General features: G+C 39.8%; 1 protein-coding gene across 1 annotated transcript; it reads right to left on the minus strand.

Moving 5' to 3' along the window:
* Positions 1 to 1,167: 1,167 nt before the first annotated feature.
* Positions 1,168 to 20,782, minus strand: LOC145780477 (TGF-beta-activated kinase 1 and MAP3K7-binding protein 1-like). The gene is made up of 8 exons (XM_082592089.1): positions 20,452 to 20,782; positions 19,581 to 19,812; positions 7,866 to 8,063; positions 7,294 to 7,399; positions 6,354 to 6,497; positions 4,917 to 5,045; positions 4,423 to 4,581; positions 1,168 to 3,749 (listed from the first exon to the last, which is right to left on the minus strand). Exons 1-8 carry the CDS (start codon positions 20,652 to 20,654, stop codon positions 3,310 to 3,312), a joined length of 1,611 nt encoding a protein of 536 aa, XP_082448215.1. The 5' UTR covers positions 20,655 to 20,782; the 3' UTR covers positions 1,168 to 3,309.
* Positions 20,783 to 20,786: the final 4 nt, after the last annotated feature.

The raw sequence follows: 20,786 nt of genomic DNA on the forward strand, positions 1-20,786 counted from the left end.
GCTATCACGCAAATCGAACAGGTTGAGTTCCTCAATAGGTAAGGGCAATTTATGACATATGGTACCCTTACTCAAAAAAAATTGCAACAAAAGGTTTTTCAACTGATTTGATTAGTATTGGGTGTCAGTATTAACATATTCAAATTCTTAGGGGATCCAACTTCCAGAAAGTGGTTATTTTCAAGATGGCCGCCAAACCACTAAAATAACAGTAAATTGACTATAACTCGGTCATCATATGACCAAAACATGTAATTTTTGTGTCTATATCTAGGTTTTTATACCCTGTGAAGTCAATGAGACCATTCTCAGAATTGTTGAATTATCTGATAGCCTATAAATTCAAGATGGTTGCCAAAACAATTAAAAATGAACAATAACAGTGTATTGGTTATTAAAAAACCCGTTAAATTTCTATATATATTTGAGTAAACTAAGCAGGCATAAAGAGTTCATACGACGTGGTCATGTACAGTAGACTCTTGACATAATCAGCGTAAAGAAAGCACATGGATCCAGTATTACTAAAGCTCATCGCTGTCACTCTCGATATCATCGTCTGTAATTATGTGATTGCTGTATGGGTTGACACATGAACCAGTTTGGCATGGTCCACATCCAGCATGGCATGGTAGCCCATATCTCCGGCAACTACAGTGAGATGGACACAATTCGCAATTGCAGTGTATCATTTTCAGTAGGTTGTCTGTGAGGGCGAAAATCGGTAAACAACAGTTACGCGCACCGCGCGGTGACCAGTAATGGCTACACTTACAGAAATATGCAAATGAGACAGAAAGTTTGTGGGAAAAAAATTTCGCGTCCGGGGCAGCTTTCATGTCCGTTGTGATTGGAATCATCTGATTATTGTCTACTGTCCATCCCCAGTCTAGAGCATCCATACCATCGTCAGTAGCCTACCCATCCAGACCATAATCTGGTAGTAAACTCTGAGGCAGTGGAATTTAGTAGAGGATAATGTAGGTGGCAAACATTCAGGGTGAACAAAGAACAACTCACAAAATGGTTAAGAAAATAATCATCGTGTGATACTGGCAGCTCGACGACGTACCTAGAAATTCCTTTCTACGATAGGATGATCTAGCTGAGAGTGGGTATCCTCCATTTATCCTGAACAAGTTTGTTTGTACCATAACTATCTTGGACTCTTGGTGTTAGAAAAGTTTTATTTTGCACGTTAGTCACATTAGCGTTCTACAAATAACGATTTCACAAAACAACTGAACAAAACGTCTTGATTCTGAAATTCAATGTAAAACAAAATTCACTTGTGTGCATGGCGTAAAATGCACTAAACAATAAACATTATACTTTACAACGTTTTTGACTTGATCACAGAGCGAAAAGAACGTACGGTAGATCAAGTTCAATACTTTCCTCAAGAAAAAAAAGTCAAAATTGCTGCCGGTTTGAGATGATTGGGAAAACATTTTGAGGAGCATTTCCAGACTTTATGTCTTATCTAAAATATAATTCGTACACTATCACCACTTTTCTGGGTTGGTAGTAACTGTAATTCACTTCAAACCGTAAAACAGTTGAAAATTTGCAATTTGGTTCGAAAGCTTAAACGTATTTCGAAGTTCGCCACTTGTGGAAGAATAACAATAAAAAAATAACACATTTTCCACTGTCTAAGCTGAACATATAGATGTAAGTACAAAAAGCGAATTTTACAACCACATGGCAAAGGTTCATTGAACGATATTGCAAGCCTTTATGTTGTTACAAATTACACAATGTGATGTGGAAAGTTAAAAGTATTCAGCCTGATGTCGAGTTGCTCACTAGATACCACACAGATCAGCAAACAACAAAAAGCATAGAAACACAAGAATTTAAAGCGTTTTAACCTGAAATTACGTTAAATTCCATCCGGAAAGTTCAAATGTATTTTCAAAAAGAGTTCTTGGTTGGCACCTCAAAAAAAAAGGAAGAAACTTGTTGATGCATAAAACTTGCCAATGGAATCATATATTTCTGCACAGTTAATTCACTTGACTGAAGATGCTGTTGATTTGGCTGCGCAAAACAAAGCAATGGCAGACAGCTGTTTCAGGATCGTCAGTGTCGAATTTGTAGGACACATAAAAGAAGCCAGCAGTAACTAACGACCAAAAAGATATTAGTTCCATCGTTGAGGAGGTGATGCTGTATGTCTTTGTTCCACTACGTCAGGTCTAAAATTTGTGACGAAACAACTGAACCACAATTTCAATGTGTTCTGTTAAAAGATAATGCTGCACTGACGTCAGGAACAAACCATTCAGACGATGACGTAAAAACAAACGTCGGACATTGCCTGACGTTTCCAGGACACCCACACTAACAAGCTTCATCGCAATTTCAGAACTGTATCGCACCACGTATTAATATATAATAGTTTAAAGTTAAACTACGACGAATAATAATTGCCACAAAATCTAAAGTTGGAAATTTTCTGTCTGTTTGCTTGTATCTTACAACATATACACAACTTGTATCAGGGTCAAAGATATGCACGTGCGCTCTGTTCTTTATTAAACTGCAAAGCTTTGAAAAAGCATTGCAAGTAACAAAAAAAAGTATGAGTTTTCGACCACTAAAGCACTTTTTAAGCAAAATTACTGTACATTGATTCAATGACACGTAATACTTTATCAAAGTAAAGGTAATGCAAGTCAATTTATAACAGCAGCCAAGTGACCACAACATAACGAAGTGTTTGATTCACAATGAAAATTCCAGCCAGCAAGAATTGGCTTTGTTCACATCGATTCTACGTCTACAGACGATGCAAAAAGTGACCAAATTTGCCAGCTAGAATCGGATATTTAGACAAAAGAGTTTACTTCAACAATGTTTTTTATAAGCGATATTTTGAACACAAAGTCGCTAAGCAAAACTTATACCACACAAATACATTTTAAATGCATTGAAACAACAAGGAACCACCAATGTCAGAGCAGCCAAACTTTGGTGATTAGAGATAAGAAAAACGGCCACGGAGCCAAAAACACTCGGTACGAAGTCACGCGAAGAAAATTTGTTGGATTAAAAGTGAACAAGTACAAAACTTTGATGACCAGTCGTAACACATATGCGTCAGTTTTATATAACGTGACTTAACAAGGTCAGTGATTGTAAAGCATTAGTACCTTGAAACATAATTGAACATTTAATTCAGTGTGGGCGTACCACAGGCTATGCTGAACTTATAAAATACACTTCGTTTGATGCCTACTAAACGTCAAACAATCGTTAATTGTGCGTAAAAATTGCGTATTTTGTTTAAAAAAAGCTCTAGCATCACTCGACGGTTTTGGAACCTTTTTTAGCAGCTCTCATCTGCATCCAGGCTTCCTCATCAAAATTAGCAAAACTGACGTACGGAGCCACTTTATTATCATCGTCAAGCTCCATTTGCTCGTGAGGATTGCAATGGTAGAAAGAGTCATCGTTTTGAAGAGGAACATCGTTGTTTCGGACGGACGTGAAGTGATCGTGTCTGCCATCTCCGGCTATATTAGTCGGGGTGCTGTCTGAAGGAGGGTTGCTGCTGCTGCTCCGTCTCGGATGATCCGAGTTGAAATGATCATTCTGGGGTCCGGCGTCCCCACCATGACCAGGCATCATTAGGGATAGGACAGGGGGTTTCCCATTTAAGGCCCCAGTAAAGTTGTTGTTTGCGGAAGAAAAATCGGTCGAGTTTTTGAACGGAACAGAAACGGGATGTCTCACGGACAAATCTGGAACAGGAGTGAGAAAAATCGATAAAACATAATCGATTAAAACTAGTTCGTATCCTCACTATGTTACTTCTGTGTCTGTCACTGCACAGTGCATACAAAAAAAAGAAATGTCGAGGTCAACTGCCACTACAAACATTAACTTTGATTTGTGAAATGAAATTCTTCACAATTATGTGGTATGATGCCAGATGCTTACTCTGAAATAGTGACACCTCAAGAGCTTTCCAGAGATTGGATCTAAAAGTGCTTAAAAATTGATTTGCTACAAGAATTAGAAACTAGACAACCATAGGAAATAGACAAAAACAAATTCATCTCCGTTCTCAATCTCCATATAAACCTGCATCAGCATATAGCCAGCTATTTTGCATACAAGATGTAACATGACGTTCTATGTACGGTATATAGAGTTCGAAGATGAAACAGCACAGCCACGAATTAGAATTACAAAAACACGTTTTAGCTTCATGCCACAGAAGCCTGGCATCGGAACAACAACCAACAATTTAGTGTTGTAAGACGTTTAATCAATGTAAGATTTGCAACAAATTTCCAGCAAGATGACTTAAGACGAAGGTGCTTAGACAATTTAGTTTCTTCATTTTGGGCTCTGTTTTTGATCAAAATGAATAATAAACATTCAATGATACAAAACTAGTTTAGTCCTTACCGGGCAGCAAGGGGTGGATATCCGGGAGGGCATCGGCACCAAGAGTGTGGTTTATATTCCGCACCACCAAGGTAATGTCTCCCCGGGAAAACGTATGCGACTTACCGAACCCCCGGGCGTGGAGATAGGAAATTTTATCAATAACATTTTGCGATACTCCTGCAAATAAGGAACATGATATGGCTGCATCAGCATTCAAAGAATATGCCAGGGATGTACGTATGTGCAACCCTGGCATATTCTCTGAATGTCTTACAAGGCATGGGAAATACAAATGTATACATTCATTTACTCTACAATATAGTAACTACACTGAAAAAGACTGGCAAAAGTTTATTCGAAGTTGAGTAGTACTGTTTTGAAAATGTAGATTTCAAATCATTTTGAGCTGACTACCCTTCCAAAAGGCTACAGACAGTTGCTAAATGACAACGCTTGTAACCGGTGAAAATATAATTTCATACAAAAAGGAATCCACTTGGGAACAAGCATACCTTCCATGTTATTCCTTAGCATGAGTTCATGCGACACCATGCTTGCGATGTCGCCATTCGCGTCATCGGTGCCGGTCGCTTGCTCCAATGACTTGTATACGTCATCAGACATCAAAACTAAAAAGCCACCTGAACAACAACTCAAGTGACAGTCATGGAAAAGGACAACGAAATGTATTAATGTAGAAAGGGGTGCTCTTGGAAAGGCGGCGTTTCGATGTAATGTGGCATGAATCAGTGGTGCGATACTGATGAGCCCAGCCTCGTGGGCGAAACACCGGTGTCTATTGCTGTCAATTCTTGCTACAATCGGCTGCCCACAAACATATACAGAAATAAATTAAGTTGTACAAATGTACAGGGTTGACTGCAAATCAGTCATTTTTTGCACTGACTTAACGTCTGTAGACGTTAAATCAACGTAAAAAAACGACTGATTTGCTGCCTGGGAGCTGACACGTTGACCCAATGGTATTTCGTCACAATCTGGGTGCCAGCAATAATACTCAGCAACATATGCTCTGTGGTCTGTTTGTTATCAATATGACATTGTGCTTGTAATCATGCTGTGTTGATATTTTATATATGATTTTTTTATATGCTTCCGCCAGAATGCTCTTGTACTGACAAGTAGAAAGATAAAAATATAAAGATGTAAGTAGCACTTCGGTATAAAACAACCTTAAAGTTGCTTTTAACGTGAAATGCAAACAATGATTATTATTAAGACAAGTAAGTCCAAAGTCGGATATATATTTTATCACGGTGTCACTATATGGTAGATAAAAGATCACGAATTGTAGACAAAACGTGGCCTACAGATGTTTCAATTAGTCATTTGGTTTATTCAACATTGATCACATTCTCAGGTGTTTATGTCTGGCGTTTGACTCGATGTGCACTTGTGCAGTCGACTTGTCACAATGCTAAACCTTAGATATGACCTGGTCGCTAATATAAACAATTCTACACATCAAAGGGGCACCTCTACCTACACAATCTGTGCTGCAGGATGCTTTTAAGTAAAAACGGTATTTGTTTTTATAGTTGGTTCGAAATAATAGGAAACCAAAGAAACCAACGATATCCCAACTCACAGCTATTAAAAACTTCCCGCGACTGACAACCCTTGAAGATAGTCGGCATTTTCAGAGACTGGCAGACTATTTCAAGGAATGTCGGTTCATAATATTAACTCTCACCGTAACGCAAACCATGATCCGCAAAACTAGTGGTATTTCGATTGCAATTGGTAACCCTGACAATGGGTATTCAGAGGCACTATCCAGGCAGCAAATCAGTGGCTTTTTACATTGATTCAACGTCTGCAGACGTTGAATCAATGCAAAAAGTAACTGATTTACTTTCTGGGTTACATATCAAAGTGGTTAATGAAAGTTATGAACGGATACTGAGCCGTTACGAATTAACAATTACCTTCTACTTCAGATATAGGTATGGGACCAAACACGTCGGGAGTTGCTATCACAGGCTCAGCTGTTGCTGCTTTCAAGATATCGTTTTCTTTGTAACCTCCTTTCACAGCGTAGTCGCCGATACATCGTGTGCACTCGTTAATGCCTGCAAGTGCAATCGACTTTGAAGACGTCTACAAAGATTAAATCAACGTAAATAGACGAGCTTTGCAACCTGGTTGATTTTGAAATGTTTCATCGCAAAAACAACGATGTACCGAGTTTAAATTCTTTGGTGCAAAAAAGTGGCTAAGTGATAGGAGATTATGGCGAATCTCGACATATGCTCATTGCTCAGGGTTGTGAAGTGGGAGGAATTTTAATACAAAACGATGAACAATTTAATTTTTCGTTATTGCCACAGCAAACATCAGGCTAAAACAGGTCATTAATATCTGCATTGTGAAGTAAGTAACGACCACGCTGCTAAAAGCGAAATTCAATCTAATATCCTGTTCTCTGATTGCGATGATATGATAATGATGTTCTCTGTATTGCTTTTTAAAACTTGATCATAAAATATAACTGTTTGTTCATGTCAGTTTTTTTTAAAGTCGCCGTTTCAATATCGATTGCAACTTAAGTGAAATTAATTTCCGAAAAATTAAATAAGGACTAAAATGTAAAAATAATCTGGCATCTCTGAAACCGGAGTCGTATATTTTCCACCCGATTTCACAGCCCTGCATAATTATGCTTTGTTACTCGTATGCGCGTGTGGATTCGAAAAATACATCATTTCCAATACTAAACTGCATATGACGTAAAGAAATGCACCAAATTGTCACGTCAAAAAACGTCGTTAGTAATTGCACGTGAAATGATTTCGTAACCATTCCACAACAAAATTCAACAATTCACGTTTGTGAACAATTTGCAAATGGAACACAAACCATACTAACCTAATTTTCCACGTTTCAATATCTTTTCCACGTTGAGTCCAACCCTTGAGAGCCTGCTTAGTTCTTGTTCGTTGTTGATGTCATGATTGACAGTGATCTGCTTCACCTTGAAGTAAAAATTCAGGTTGAGAAGGCTGCACTTCCATTTTTCAAACAGCAAATCAACATTTTTTGCATTGATTCAACGTCTGTAGACGGTGTCTTCTACAGTTACTGCGTACTTCTTCAACTATAACTTATTGTTGATCAAGTTGGTATAACGTATACAAGTTAGTAACAATATTTGCATACAACAGTGCTTACCCCAGGCAGCAAAAGTTACTGCCTGACAACATTGAAACGATGAGAAATGAGCAACTTTTGCTGGCTAGGGTAGGCTACGTTTCTCGATGATCAACAAAAAGGTGAGAAATCACGCACTCATTGATGAAACTGAACATGACAAGCCTGTACGTGTGAAGTAACAATTAATATGTGAAACGATCACAGAAAACAATTTTTTACGTGCAAAACCCGATCATGGCATCAGAAAGAAGATTGTGTTTAAATCTGGAAGATAATCTTATACATACATTGAGCCGTCCGTGCTTTTCTCTTTGGCAGAGTAAGGCTCGGCTGTCTCCAATGTTGGCCACGAATAAGTTGTCGTTAACAATTAAAGCGACAACTGCTGTTGTTCCTCCTTTTATGGAGTCATTGAGGGATCGGATTTGTTGTAATATGGAGGAGTACCGCTTTTCTGCAGCCTCAGGAGGAATCCTTTCGGGAAGCTATGAAAGAAAGTGGTTTGATTTAAGTTTGTATATACGTGAAGTACCAAGGTGCTCTGCATGATAGGCTGCACTTCAATAGTTGTTAATTAAAAGTTAAAAAACGTTGAGGTCTATAGCTGTACTCTTTTTAGAAAAAAAACAAAACAATATACAGAATATTCCACCTGAAAATATCCCAAACTTACCAAAGTACTAACATGTAAAATAAAGGAGAATATGTTGCTTATTTAAATGTTCCTCTTTTGTTAACCTGGCAAGAGAAAGCTGTGTTATTTTAACCTTAACGTTATATTACAATTAAAACAGCTGATTTATTTCGTCATAAGCACAGTAATGGCAGACATGTAACCCGCACACGATTTGTAAGGGACTTTATGTCAAACGTTTCACAATGGTGCTATTATTAGTCTTCAATAGCTGTTTATAGTAGTGAGTGAAGTTTTTAGGCTAATGTGTGCATTCTATCTTTTATTATGTAAGTGGTTACGTGACGGTATTAATATGTTACTTTCTAAAAGTAACTAAAGTATCATGCCGTTCGTTCAGAAAATAAATATAACGCAACGACAGTACTAAGCGGGTCTTTTTGCAATACGCAAACAGTAAAGTCTTATACAGTATATTCTAATTCTTGATACCAAAACATCAGACATGCAAACATCAAAAAAAAATCAGGGTTGTAGTGGGTAGCTTTCCGGGTAGGCTGGGCTTTTTGTAAAAAAAAAAAAAACGTTTTGTTTAAGTTGATACATTTCAAACTTTTCATTCAGAGTAGGCTACTGTATTTGTGTAGTTTGTACATACATGAATCAGTATTTTCTAAATTCAGTTTTCTTACTGCTCGTAACAAACCACAAAAGTGATTGCCCATGCATGAGTGATTGAGTGTATATTCCCTAATACCGAATAGTACGCTACCATGTATAGATATTTTCCATTAATGAAGTGTAACTTGTGAAAGTAGTACGGTACCGTAAAATAATGATCTTCAATATGCTGTTGTTCTCTCGTATCATACGAAACCATGTTAACATCAGTGATTGAATATTAGTTCAGGCCCTTATAGTCCAGTCGTTGAAGCGAAAAAAAGGGCCGAACCTTGACTTAATCGGTGTAAAGCTGAAACTTTGCACATTGTTTCTGTTGATTATGTACATTGACCAAAAAAAATCCCCGTGAAAACCTTTTGGTGAAAAAAAGTTATCCGCCTTTTTTGAAAATCCGCCATTTTTTTTTCTTAAATTGGCGGATAAACAAAATTTGAATATTTCTTCGAAGTATCGTCATACTATGGCTTCTTTAAAATATGATATCATCATTGTCACAATTAATAAGCAAGTAGGTAGCCTACTCGTACTCAATAACAACTATATTTGACTTTAAACGAAGTGACATTAACAAAATATTATATAATAGCCTGCCGGTACGATAATGTATAATTGTTCCAAAAACGATAAATTTGTTCACTTATAGTCAGGTCGATATATGGTTTGACCCCAAAAAATTCCTACAAAAGGTTTTCCAAAGTTTTTTTCTAGTATATTTCATCAAGAATAATATATTAAAAACCTAGGAGCATCAGAGCACCGGAAAGTTGTCATTTTCAAGATGGCCGCCAAAACAGTATGATGACAATAATTCACTTAATATTCATGCTAGAGCTCTAATTCTGGAGTCTATCCCTAGGTTTAAGGTTTTGAATTCAATTCAATAAGACAATTCAAAGGTAAGGAATTCAATAAGACAATTCAAAATGAAATTAACTAATTAGTTTAATGGAAAGACTTATATGAAACAAAACCAATAGTGAAACACTGGCAGTACAAGAATCGCAGACCACTTATTAAGTTATTTACATTCAGTTGCTTAATAAGTCCTGGTCATCATCTTCATCCAGTAATGACTCATTGTACGTATTGTCACAGGCATCAAGTTGCACTGTCCACATGCTGAGGTACAGGGTAGATTATTCTGCCTACAGCTACACCTGGCAGTGCTACAGGCAGTTGCAGTGGATAATCTATAAGAGGGAATCTGGGGCCGCATTCATGTCCGACTCTGTTGTCACAAACTGACTGCCTTTCAGTTTCCAACCCCACCCGTAAGTTTCCATATCACTCTTCTGTCCTAGCCAGACCATTATTTGGTAGTAAACCCTTAGACGGTGAAATTTTGTCAATGACTCAGTAGGTGGTAGGCGTTCTGGTGTCACAAATGATTGGGAGGAGACTACTTTTTTTTCTTAGTACTCTGTAGTGCTGACAAGAGGGAATCCGTCCGCGTGCCCCCAAAAATCACAGCCATCGCTTGACAATCTTTGTTCACAATGTATGCTGCTGCCTGCTTTGGAAGAAGGAAGTAATTGGCACAGTCTTTCAGACTAGCATCCCCCTTTACCAGCTTGTGAAACACAGATTTTCTTACCCACACCAAAGATTCTTGATGTTGTGTCACATCCAGTAACAGTGTAGGCATATAGAAAAAGTAATTGGGAACATAATTCTTCACCCATCACCATTTTTGATACACTTTGTCAGCATTTTCCTTGTCAAAACGGAAATATAGATTTTTGTTTGCTTGTTGCGCATAATGAAGAAGCAGGACCAACAGAGCTGTGTCTTCTCCAACCAACGTTGTCGAGTGTGACACTGCATTAAGAACAGTAGCCTTCACAATCGGCACATCAGCATCACCTGGGGCATTGATCACTTTGCAGCCTTTAGACTACCCCGAAATGTTTTACTGATCAAGTCGATCATTTTTTCGTTTGTTTATGTTCATGCACATTAACGTCATCCTCGGCCACACCATTCACAATATTGCTCAGGGTTTGATCCTGAGAAAAAGGTAGGCTACATAACCAGCCAGTGATGTCTTCTGCGCTTCATTGGCAAAGCGAAGTTGCATGATTTCAATCCTAGTCTTCTTTGTGATGTTGAGTTGTGATATGTTGTGCCTTAGAATCACACGGTTTGCTTTCTGACCCAGTGTCAAGGCAGCAATCATTCCCATCCCGTGGAAAGTCCCCTTCCCATCCAGGGTGATAATATTATGATCAACATTATCAGCTGCAAATAACATTGTACTTTCGAGTAGGTCTATGTTCTCTAGAACAATGGATTCTGACGCTACACAATCAGCTGCATTCTTTTCAAACCTCAGGACTTCTGCGTAAGAAGAACAATATCCCATACTGTGTAAACTGTAAAGTATCAACAAGAAATCTCGATCTGTACAAATGATGTCCTTGAACAGCAAGACCAATTTGCAATGGTGCAATCACCGCTTGTGGTCTGACAACTTGGCCAATAGGCCTACTTGCAACATTTTGCTTTGTGTTTTTTCCTACTAATAAGGAACTCAACAGTGTTCGTAAAGTTTCAGGCAAGTGGGCTACATTAGAGCAGGACCGAGATTGGAGTGTCGGTTGCGTAGCCGAGTGGTAAAAACGTCTGCGCGACGTTCGAAAGGACGTGGGTTCGACACTGCTCCAGAGCACGCGGCTGTGTCTCGGCACAGACACTTAGGCCTAATGGCAAGCCAAAATAAGGGGAGCAGCTGACTCGAAGACTAGGCCTATATGTCACTTCGCTGCTTCCTGTCGTCTGTTGTAGGCTATCGCATCTGTGATCGCAGTGTTACTGTATGTTATGTATCGCAATGGGGGCAAATAAAACACGATTATTATTATTATTATTGAGTGCGTCTGTGCTTGGATAGTGATCATTAACAGATGGAACACCATTTCTGATGAGCTTTGCCGCAGTTTTAATTATTTCTCTCCTTTGTGACTCTTCATCATCCTCATGTCTTGTTTTTAGGAAATGAGATCGGAGGATTTTGGATGTCTTCTCTCTCATAGTGACAATGCAATGAAGGCGCTGACCTTCATTTACATAAATAGATTCACCGCACTATTTCTATAATTGGGTCTTCAGATATTTTGATCCATAAGGAAGGCAATCATCATTTGCTAAAAACTCCTTCATTTTAGATCTGATATCTTTAACTGTTCTTCATCATTCTGTTCAACATGGGAACACATCTTTAGAGATGCTTGGTCCTGTTCCTTATCCTTCGGTCGCCCAAATTTTCGACGTTTTGCCTCAGGTACTCCGCCGCATTGCAAGGGTACGTAAAATCCATATATAAAGGTAACACTACAAAAATGATGGTATAAACAGTCTGCCGCATGCAAATCGCTACCGTAGTATTCAATACGACCTTTCACGGCACATGACCAACCGTCAGAACGTCTCTCACAACACTCTAATATAGTCCTTGCAAAAACATCTGTTTTAACCAAACTAAAGCCAGGTCTATCCGTGAGAACTCGAGTCCCACAAAACAAACAATGAGTCTTACTGTGAAAATTGCCATCAAGAATTCGAACACTTCGTTTCCTCGTGACGCAGGACCCACTTTCCTCTCTGTTCTTCTTAAGCTGTACATCGATTGGCTTAGTAGGCCTATAACGTTTACGACAGTCTATGCGTACTTTTCGACCAGCCGTCGCAACAGTGTTGTCCCCTCTATTAGGATTGGCAGCATTAATCCCATCAGCACCCTTTTGACGCAGTATACTGGAGGCTTCAGAAGCTTGAATTTCCTTGTCACAGATCGTAATTTCTTTGCAGGCATTTTCCCTGAACTCTTTTTCCGTGTATCCGTAAACTTCCTCCGGCAATCACGGCGGACCACAACTTTGCCAATGTGAAATACTTGCAGTATGAAATTTACTTTTAAATGAGCACCAACACTAACAATAATTTCACAAAAATTGAATAATTCAGTATTTGGACATCCGCCATTTTGAAAAAAATGGGGGAATTTCGAAAAAAGCGGATAACTTTTTTTCACCAAAAAATTTTCACGGGGATTTTTTTTTGGTCATTGTACACAATGAAAAGAACCAATGTACAAAATTTCAGCTTTACACCAATTAAGTCAAGGTAAAACCCTTCAACGACTGGACTATTAGGGGAATCTTTAGGCTAAACGTGTTACACGTTGTTTTTTGCATATTTTTGCAGTTGGTCAACCCAACTTTGAGTTTAGTGGATGCCGCAACTTTTTGGGTCACGTGATCACCCCCAAATCGGGGATTTCCCGAGAAATCACGTTTTAGCTCTTTTTACGGCATTTTTGTGCAATTACATATTTGATTTTTGCATATTTTTACTTAAAAAGCACACACAAATAAGTGAGACAAAACAAACACAAAATAATTTTACTGACGTTATTATGCCGACGTTATGACGTCAACTGATGACGTCATCATTTTTTTTTGATTTTTTAACCGATTTTGGTCGTTTGCTGTTGGTTTTAGTTGGAGTACCGGTTACTAGAACCATTTCACAATTTCCAAAAGTAGTTTCGTCATGATTGCATCTTTTATGACGTCATCATTACATTATTAAGACTAAACAACTTGAAATTCAGAAACCAAATGTAAGTTTATTTCGAAAAAAGCGATCAACTAGTATCATTATAAGTTTTGCAAATGCTTAAAATTTTGAAATTGCAAGCAATAACAATAATACCAGTACAGTATGACGCAATAATGACGTCATCAAGGGTATAATCAAAAAAGCAACTACCAGGGGTGAGTTTTCCTTTTAGCCATGCCACTTCAAAATTTAAAATAATATGTAATTATGATCTACAAATCAAATGAATAGGCCTACACGACACCAGATTATGCAATGTCTGAATCTTAACACCGTCAATTCAAGATGAAAAAACTAGCGGTTTTCTTCCTCTTTCGTGATCACACGAGGAAATCTCAGACATGTCTAATGTTTGATTGCTAAGAGCTGTATCTAACGATGTAACAACAATCGTAGACAAGTTTGGATCGACTGAAGTTATCACAGCTTGTTGAACCAGTTGATATAACGCAGTTTTGTTGCTGTCATTTTTCAAAAACTCAGACCAGTTGAGAGGAAGACGAGTAGTGTATTACTTGTGACAGCCACGTAACATCCAGATCGTTGCTTGTTTCTTGCAGAAGGTTTGATGTTATTTTTCAGATATACATTGTAGACAATGTCAACACGATTGTACTTTGCTGCCTTGCCAGTAACGTAAGGGATATGAAAACGATTTAAAAAATGTATTCTTCAAATGTTTTCACATTACCTCTGGGTTTTATTATTTGCATAAGTGCTGAACCGTCTGTAACATACCGTAGACGTTGCAACTTGGTACAGTACATTGTGGACATCCAAAACGTTCTAAAACTGTGAGGAGAGCCGATTTTGTTGTAGATCTCAAAGAATCGTTCGCAGATAATGCTACAGAGTACAACAATACTTCGTGCTTGAAGAACAGCTTTGAAGAACAGGACAGCAAGCATCTTTGCCACGAACATAGTTTGAAACAAACACTCTATGAAGAAAGAATGATTTATATTTGAATATGGGTTGTGTGTTCTTCTTTGGTGTTCGCGTTTTGCCGAACAAGTCGAACGATACTTTGGTTATTGGTTCTCCAAAATTTTCATCTTCAAGAAAACTGGAAGATCCAAACGATTCAAATTTTGTTTTGCCAAACTTGAAGGTTTAGAAGCTGTTGCACACCTTCATCATTGAAGGCTTGCCTTGAGCACATTGTCAAAAGTTTTCCAGACGTGTCGGTGAAAGGGTTGCCAAGCTCTTCAAACGTTTGTACCAAACAAATCAATTCTTCACGAAACCTCTTGTGATAACCATTGCTTTCTTTGTGATGTAGCCATTGAAGTTTTTTGTCACTAAAGCCAATTTCGTCATGAAATTTTGTCACCGTTTCTACAATCATTGGTTGAGAAATCATTCATCGTTTTAAAGCTTCTTCGTTTTGAAACAAATCTATAGTACCTCCTTTACCTTTAACAACGGCATTGCACTGCTCATGATTCTGGTCAAGTGCCATTGCAGAAAACCTCCAACCGGATTTTGTAACCACAAACTTCCCTTCAGCAAAAAGTGTCTTCAAAGTGGAATCAGTTTGCTCAAATGCTTCAATATCACGAATGTGAACTGATGTCCAACAAGCATAAAGGTGATGATTTAATGCAAAAAAACAAGGGCAAATGCTTTTCAGATACTTGCAGTACATTTTCCAATTTTGCAAGTGATGACCCCGATAATTGTTAACCGGACAAACGTGTGCTAGACAGGTTACCCCAGTCCCAACATTGACCCTCGCTCATCACGGCTCCAATGCTCACAATGCTTGTCCCGTGCAAGCCTGTTAAGCGATGGAACTTCAGAATGGCTAACTGGGAGTACTACAGCCTCCTCAGCAACAAAGCCACACAGTATATCCCATCCCCACACAACAACAACGTGGAAGAAGCCTACCAGGCCTTTTGTGATGCAATAACATCAGCGGAAAAACACTCCATCCCCGCGGCCGACAACAGAACGACATGCCGTGCTGGGATAAGGAGTGCGAAAGCCTCTACTCCGACTTCCTCCAAGCCCCCAGGGCAACGATACCAACCGCTTAGCCACAGCCCTGTTGGCAAGGCTGGACTCAAAGAGGAAGGATTGCTGGACAGAAGCTGTTGAATCAATAGAATTCACGCACTTCAGCCGCATAGCATGGAGTACATTGAACAACCTAACTGGTAGATGACGTGCCTCTCGGCAACAATGTCCGGTTTCAGCAAATTCTATCGCCTCACAACTCGTGGAGAATGGGAAATACCAATCGAGAGACCGTGAATCAGACAGATCCGTCTTACAAGAAACGAAGGACAACTGGAGGGTAAACCCCAGACGGGAACAACATCTCGGGTGAGTTCACCCCTGAAGAATTTTCCACCGCCCTCCAGCACACAAAACCAGGTAAAGCCCAGGGCCTTGACCACCTATGCCTGGAGTTGATACTCCATGCTGCTGCCTTCTTAAAGTCCTAGTTAAAAGACTTCCTTTCCTGCTGTTTGCACTACTTGAGAATTCCCAGAATCTGGAGAAGAGCCCTTGTGGTCGCAGTTCCTAAGCCGAAGCCCCCAGGGGATCCGAAGAGCTACCCCCCAAACTGCTCTGCATCCCTTTCAAGATTCTCGAGAGACTCATCTACGCCCGTGTCGACCCAATAATAGATCCGCAGCTCCCCCGTGAGCAAGCTGGCTTCCGACCCAAAACATTGAGGACAGTTTTTCGGCTAAAAAGAAGGCTGGCGCCGTGTTTGTTGATCTCACAGCTGCCTATGATACCATATGGCATAGCGGCCTTACATGCAAGTTACTCTGTCTGCTTCCTGACAGACACATGGTCCATATGATGATGGAACTTGTGCAAAATCGCAGCTTTACCCTCACAACCAATAGCGATCGTCGAAGCAGACTACGCCGACTTAAAAACGGCGTCCCACAGGGCTCAGTCTTGGCTGCTCTCCTGTTCAACATATACACCTTATGAATTACCCCCACCATCTCCAGAAAATATGCTTACGCAGACAACCTGGCACTCCTGCACTCAGCGGGAAAAATTGGCAGTCAGTGGAGAGGAACCTCAGCCAAGACATACAAACATTATCAGCATACCTCCAGAAATGGAAGCTACAGATCAGCAAGACAAAGACAGTGTCGGCGGCCTTCCACCTTAACAACCGGGAGGCACAGCGTGAGATAAACATCAACATTGATGGGGAACGCCTGCTCTACTGTGCCGAACCTACTTATTTCGGGATAACTCTGGACAGGTCACTCACGTACCGCTGACACTTGGAGTCACTGCGCACAAAACTATTTACACGCATCGCACTTTTGAGACGATTGGCAGGTTCCGGCTGGGGAGCTGATGCCAAAACTCTTCGTATAGCTACCTTAGCCCTTGTTCATTCCACCTCTGAGTACTGCGTAGTGCGCACCAGTCTGGTGCCGTAGTTCTCACACCAACCACGTTGATACCGCCATCAACGATGCACTGCATACTGTGACTGGATGCCTGCGTCCCACTCCGACAGACTACCTACTCATCCTAGCAGGCATCCAATCCGCTGAGATATGTCATAAAGGAGCCACGATTTCTCTCGCTCGCCGCGCTCTGGACCCCGACCATTCCCTCCATGCAACATTCAAGCAACCACCACCTTCAAAGCAGCGGCTGAAATCAAGACGCCCCTTTGTGCCTGCCACACAACAACTACTTAAGAACATAGAAGAACTTGGTTTAAGTGCAGAAAACTGGACGAACCACATTTGGAACACAAAGTGGCAAAACCACACCTCCACACTAAGTGACTTTATACCTGACGCTGATCCCCGTCCACCGAGGATGTCCCTCGCAAGGCTTGCGTGGGTCAAGCTTAACCGCCTGCAAACTGGCGTTGGTCGTTTTTGTTCGGACATGCACAAGTGGGGCCTGGCTCCTTCACCAGAATGCGAGTGTGGTGCCACTGAACAGACAGCAGACCATGTCATCCACCACTGCCTAACCCACCGGCCTCCACACGGTGCGCATGGTCTGAGGGTCCTGGACGACGAGACTGTTGAGTGGCTGATGATTTCCTGCCCTCCAATCTAGCCTGGAAAGATCTGCTCATACGCCAATGATGAGTAGTTTTTTTGGTAGTAACATTCATGACAGGCCTATCACTAATCAACCTGTATAAAATACTGGTTATTGCCTACCTAGGCCTACTATACTAACCTGTACGAACAACATCTGAAACAAAAATCACAAAACAAAATGATGACGTCATTCATGATGCAATGCTGACGTCATATTTGAAGAGGGAATTACTTTAACAGTTCTGCTGCTGGAAACGAGTTAGCTCGTGCAATTGTGATGTAATTTAACGTCACATGATGTCACAATGCCCCAAAAATCCTAATGTGTTGCCAGTCTGGGGGCCTGACAGGTTGCTTCAATTTTAAACCAAAAAAAACAATTTTTAACCCATTTCCCCGCCAAATTCTTAAAATTAAATAAAAGTCAAAACACCAATCAGTGTGAACAAAGCTTGAAATTCAGCAATGACTTTGAGGTCTAGAAATTCTTAGACTGGGATAATGATGCCAGGCTACTAGTATATTGATCAATGCACATAGGTCATGTAAAAGAGCTTACTTTTTATGCAGCAAGGTAATTGAAATATTCTATTATTTTTTAAGGTTTAGACTAATTTACCTATTCATTTAAAGTCACTAGACTAGTCTGCTTACTGGTACTAGCTAGAAGTCCTGTAGGCTATCTAACCCTAGTCGCTAAAAAAATCCAAGCAAGCATTTTCTTATGAATATAGGCTATGACTATGCTATGATGTCAACAAAACTTTTGAATGTAATGTAAAGGCAAACCAAACGTGGTAGCCTATAGGTTTCATCGAAAGGAAATATGCTTGCAATCGCCTAGTTGGTTAAGTTAAACTTCGGTAGCCTACCGTACAGTAGCCTAGCTACCGGCCAGCATAAATTGTCATTTTTACATCGTTTCATCGTCGCCAGACGTTGAAATCGTGTAAAAAAGGAACTTTTGCTGATCAGGTATAAGTTGCAACTGAGAAATATTTACAAAAGCCATTCGATTTGTTCAAAGAACCGAATTAGCCTAACAGTTCGTATTTACATTGATTCAATGTTTGAATACGTTGAATCACTCGGTCTATCGTTTTTTTTTTTTACATTGATTTCACGTCTGAACAGGTTGATTCGATGCAAAAAAAAAACTGTTTTGCTGACTGGCGCGCTTGTAAATGCAATGGTCATTTCGACGATCAATTGCAACACTGATTTGCTCCAAAATTTCAAAGTGCGTTTCAATAGTTTGGCAACCCATTTTTTCATTACCATGGCAACCAGAGAAAAAGGAGAACTCCTCTCACTTTTTCAAAACGCTGGCAGCTAAAGTGTTAACATTGGTAACTTATTGTAACCAAAAAAGTAACACCAACAACAAACAAGCGACTACAGTAAGAAAAAAAAGTAAAAAATTAATGTTATGACGTCACAATGACGTCATTAACAACATAATTTTGGGTAATTTTTATCTCGTGTATTGTGTAGTGGTAGTCAGTCCAAATATAAAAAAATAACGTATCTAATTGCATAGAAATGCCGTAAAAAGAGCTCAAAATTGATTTGGGGGGAATCCCCGATTTGGGGGTGATCACGTGGACCCAAAAGTTGCGGCACCCACTAAAATTGAAGTTAGATTCATCAACTACAAAAAAATGCAAAAAACCAACGTGTAACACGTTTAGCCTAATGATGCACTATATGAAAGTAATAAACAATTGAAGAACTGGCTTCTTTGTTTTTCGCTTCACTTATCTAAACTTTCAGACATGGGGCCTTGGTCTGCATACGCCGAAAAAAAATAATCAAAAATGTGCTGAGGGAGCCTCTTGTTTCTTCGCTTGCCACCTACACAAAAATTCCAATTTGTCAGCATAAGACAACCGGCAAAACTTTTTGTCAATTTTGGCCACGTGGCTTCAAGCAATTTTGGAAAACACACTCAATTCCGTGTAAGCACTTGATGTGCAAGTTTATGAACAACCTAAACAAATAATTGTTCATACCTGCGACTGCAGATGAGTTCTTTTAGCAAGCTCAATGTCAATAGATTCAAAGAACCCACGTTCCACCACACTGAATGCTTGCTGAAGGATGTGTTTTGTTGAGTTTTTGTTAACATGTGGGGTCAGTTGGCCCAGTAAGAGTTCAGCAGGCAATCGTTCTGCGGCAAAATGAGCAGCTCGGCTGCCATCGTAACCATCGAACACGCCATAAAGGTAACAATCGTAATCGGTCCTAAACATAAAACAAGCAAATGTTAACAAGCAAAAAAATTACAATACCGGCACATTGATTTATTTGAGACAGTACTATAGCGGTGATACCTGACGAATTTACTGCTAAAAAGTTATTAATCCAGGTACTGAACCTGTCTGGTTGACATCTGGTTAATTGTGTTCATGTACATTCAGACCTAGCCTTTGGTTTATCCTTTTTCTTGAAACACTGCGAAATCAAGAGAGCTCGGGCAAAAAGTAATTTTTGTGTTTTTGAATATATTGAAGTTTTGTAACTTACTCTTAAAACGCTTTAGTAGCTGCAGGTAAAGTCTCAACAAAAAACCAAATTAAAATTAAACAAAGCTTTGTCAGAATGAGAAAAAGTAGCACTAAAACATTAAGACAGCAGTTTTTTTGTCATATCCAGGCTTATGTTAAGTGGTGGAAGATTTTGGAAGGCAACAAAGTCAATCTTCGTGTCCACCTGGAGGCATGCCTTTAAGTGTCTTTCGAAAACACAGGCACAAGCACCCTTTTGAACGTCGACTAAACGTTCTCACCACTCGTCTATGCAGCCGACACAGCAACAACAGTTTTGTGAATACTGGAATCAGTAGAGCGTAGTGGTCAACACAATACCAGGAAAGACACTCACGCAAAGTTGAAAGCTCTATCTTCATAAGGATAAGCTTCAGTCATCCGGCCATCGGCCAAGTAGGCTACGTTTGTAGCAAGTCCGACGTCGGACAGCTGGCACTGTGGGAGATCATCGGTCCAGCTTACTTCAGATCTCTGGAAAGCTCTTCTGTTCGGACTTGGAGTAGAGGAAGATGTATCAGGAGTCCCGATTGCAGACATTTGTTTCCAAGTCGAAAGGTCAGGCGGCTGCAGGTCTTGCACTTTAAACTGTGCCTCCACTACGGCCTTTATGACATGGCCTGTGTAGAGTCATAAATCCTAAGCAGCAAAACACTGCAACTTAACCATTTC

Source organism: Aplidium turbinatum, chromosome 12 (genome assembly GCF_918807975.1).
Source record: "Aplidium turbinatum chromosome 12, kaAplTurb1.1, whole genome shotgun sequence".
NCBI classification, from domain to species: Eukaryota; Metazoa; Chordata; class Ascidiacea; order Aplousobranchia; family Polyclinidae; genus Aplidium; species Aplidium turbinatum.

Bases quoted from the DNA above. Each gene is read 5' to 3' on its own strand.
- LOC145780477 (XM_082592089.1), bottom strand. From the start codon at position 20,654: ATGTCTGCAATCGGGACTCCTGATACATCTTCCTCTACTCCAAGTCCG. The intron at 8,064-19,580 runs GTATGAACAATT...TTTCTTTCATAG, and splicing joins GAACTCATCTGCAGTCGCAG to CTTCCCGAAAGGATTCCTCC. The intron at 3,750-4,422 runs GTAAGGACTAAA...CTCCTGTTCCAG, and splicing joins TATCCACCCCTTGCTGCCCG to ATTTGTCCGTGAGACATCCC.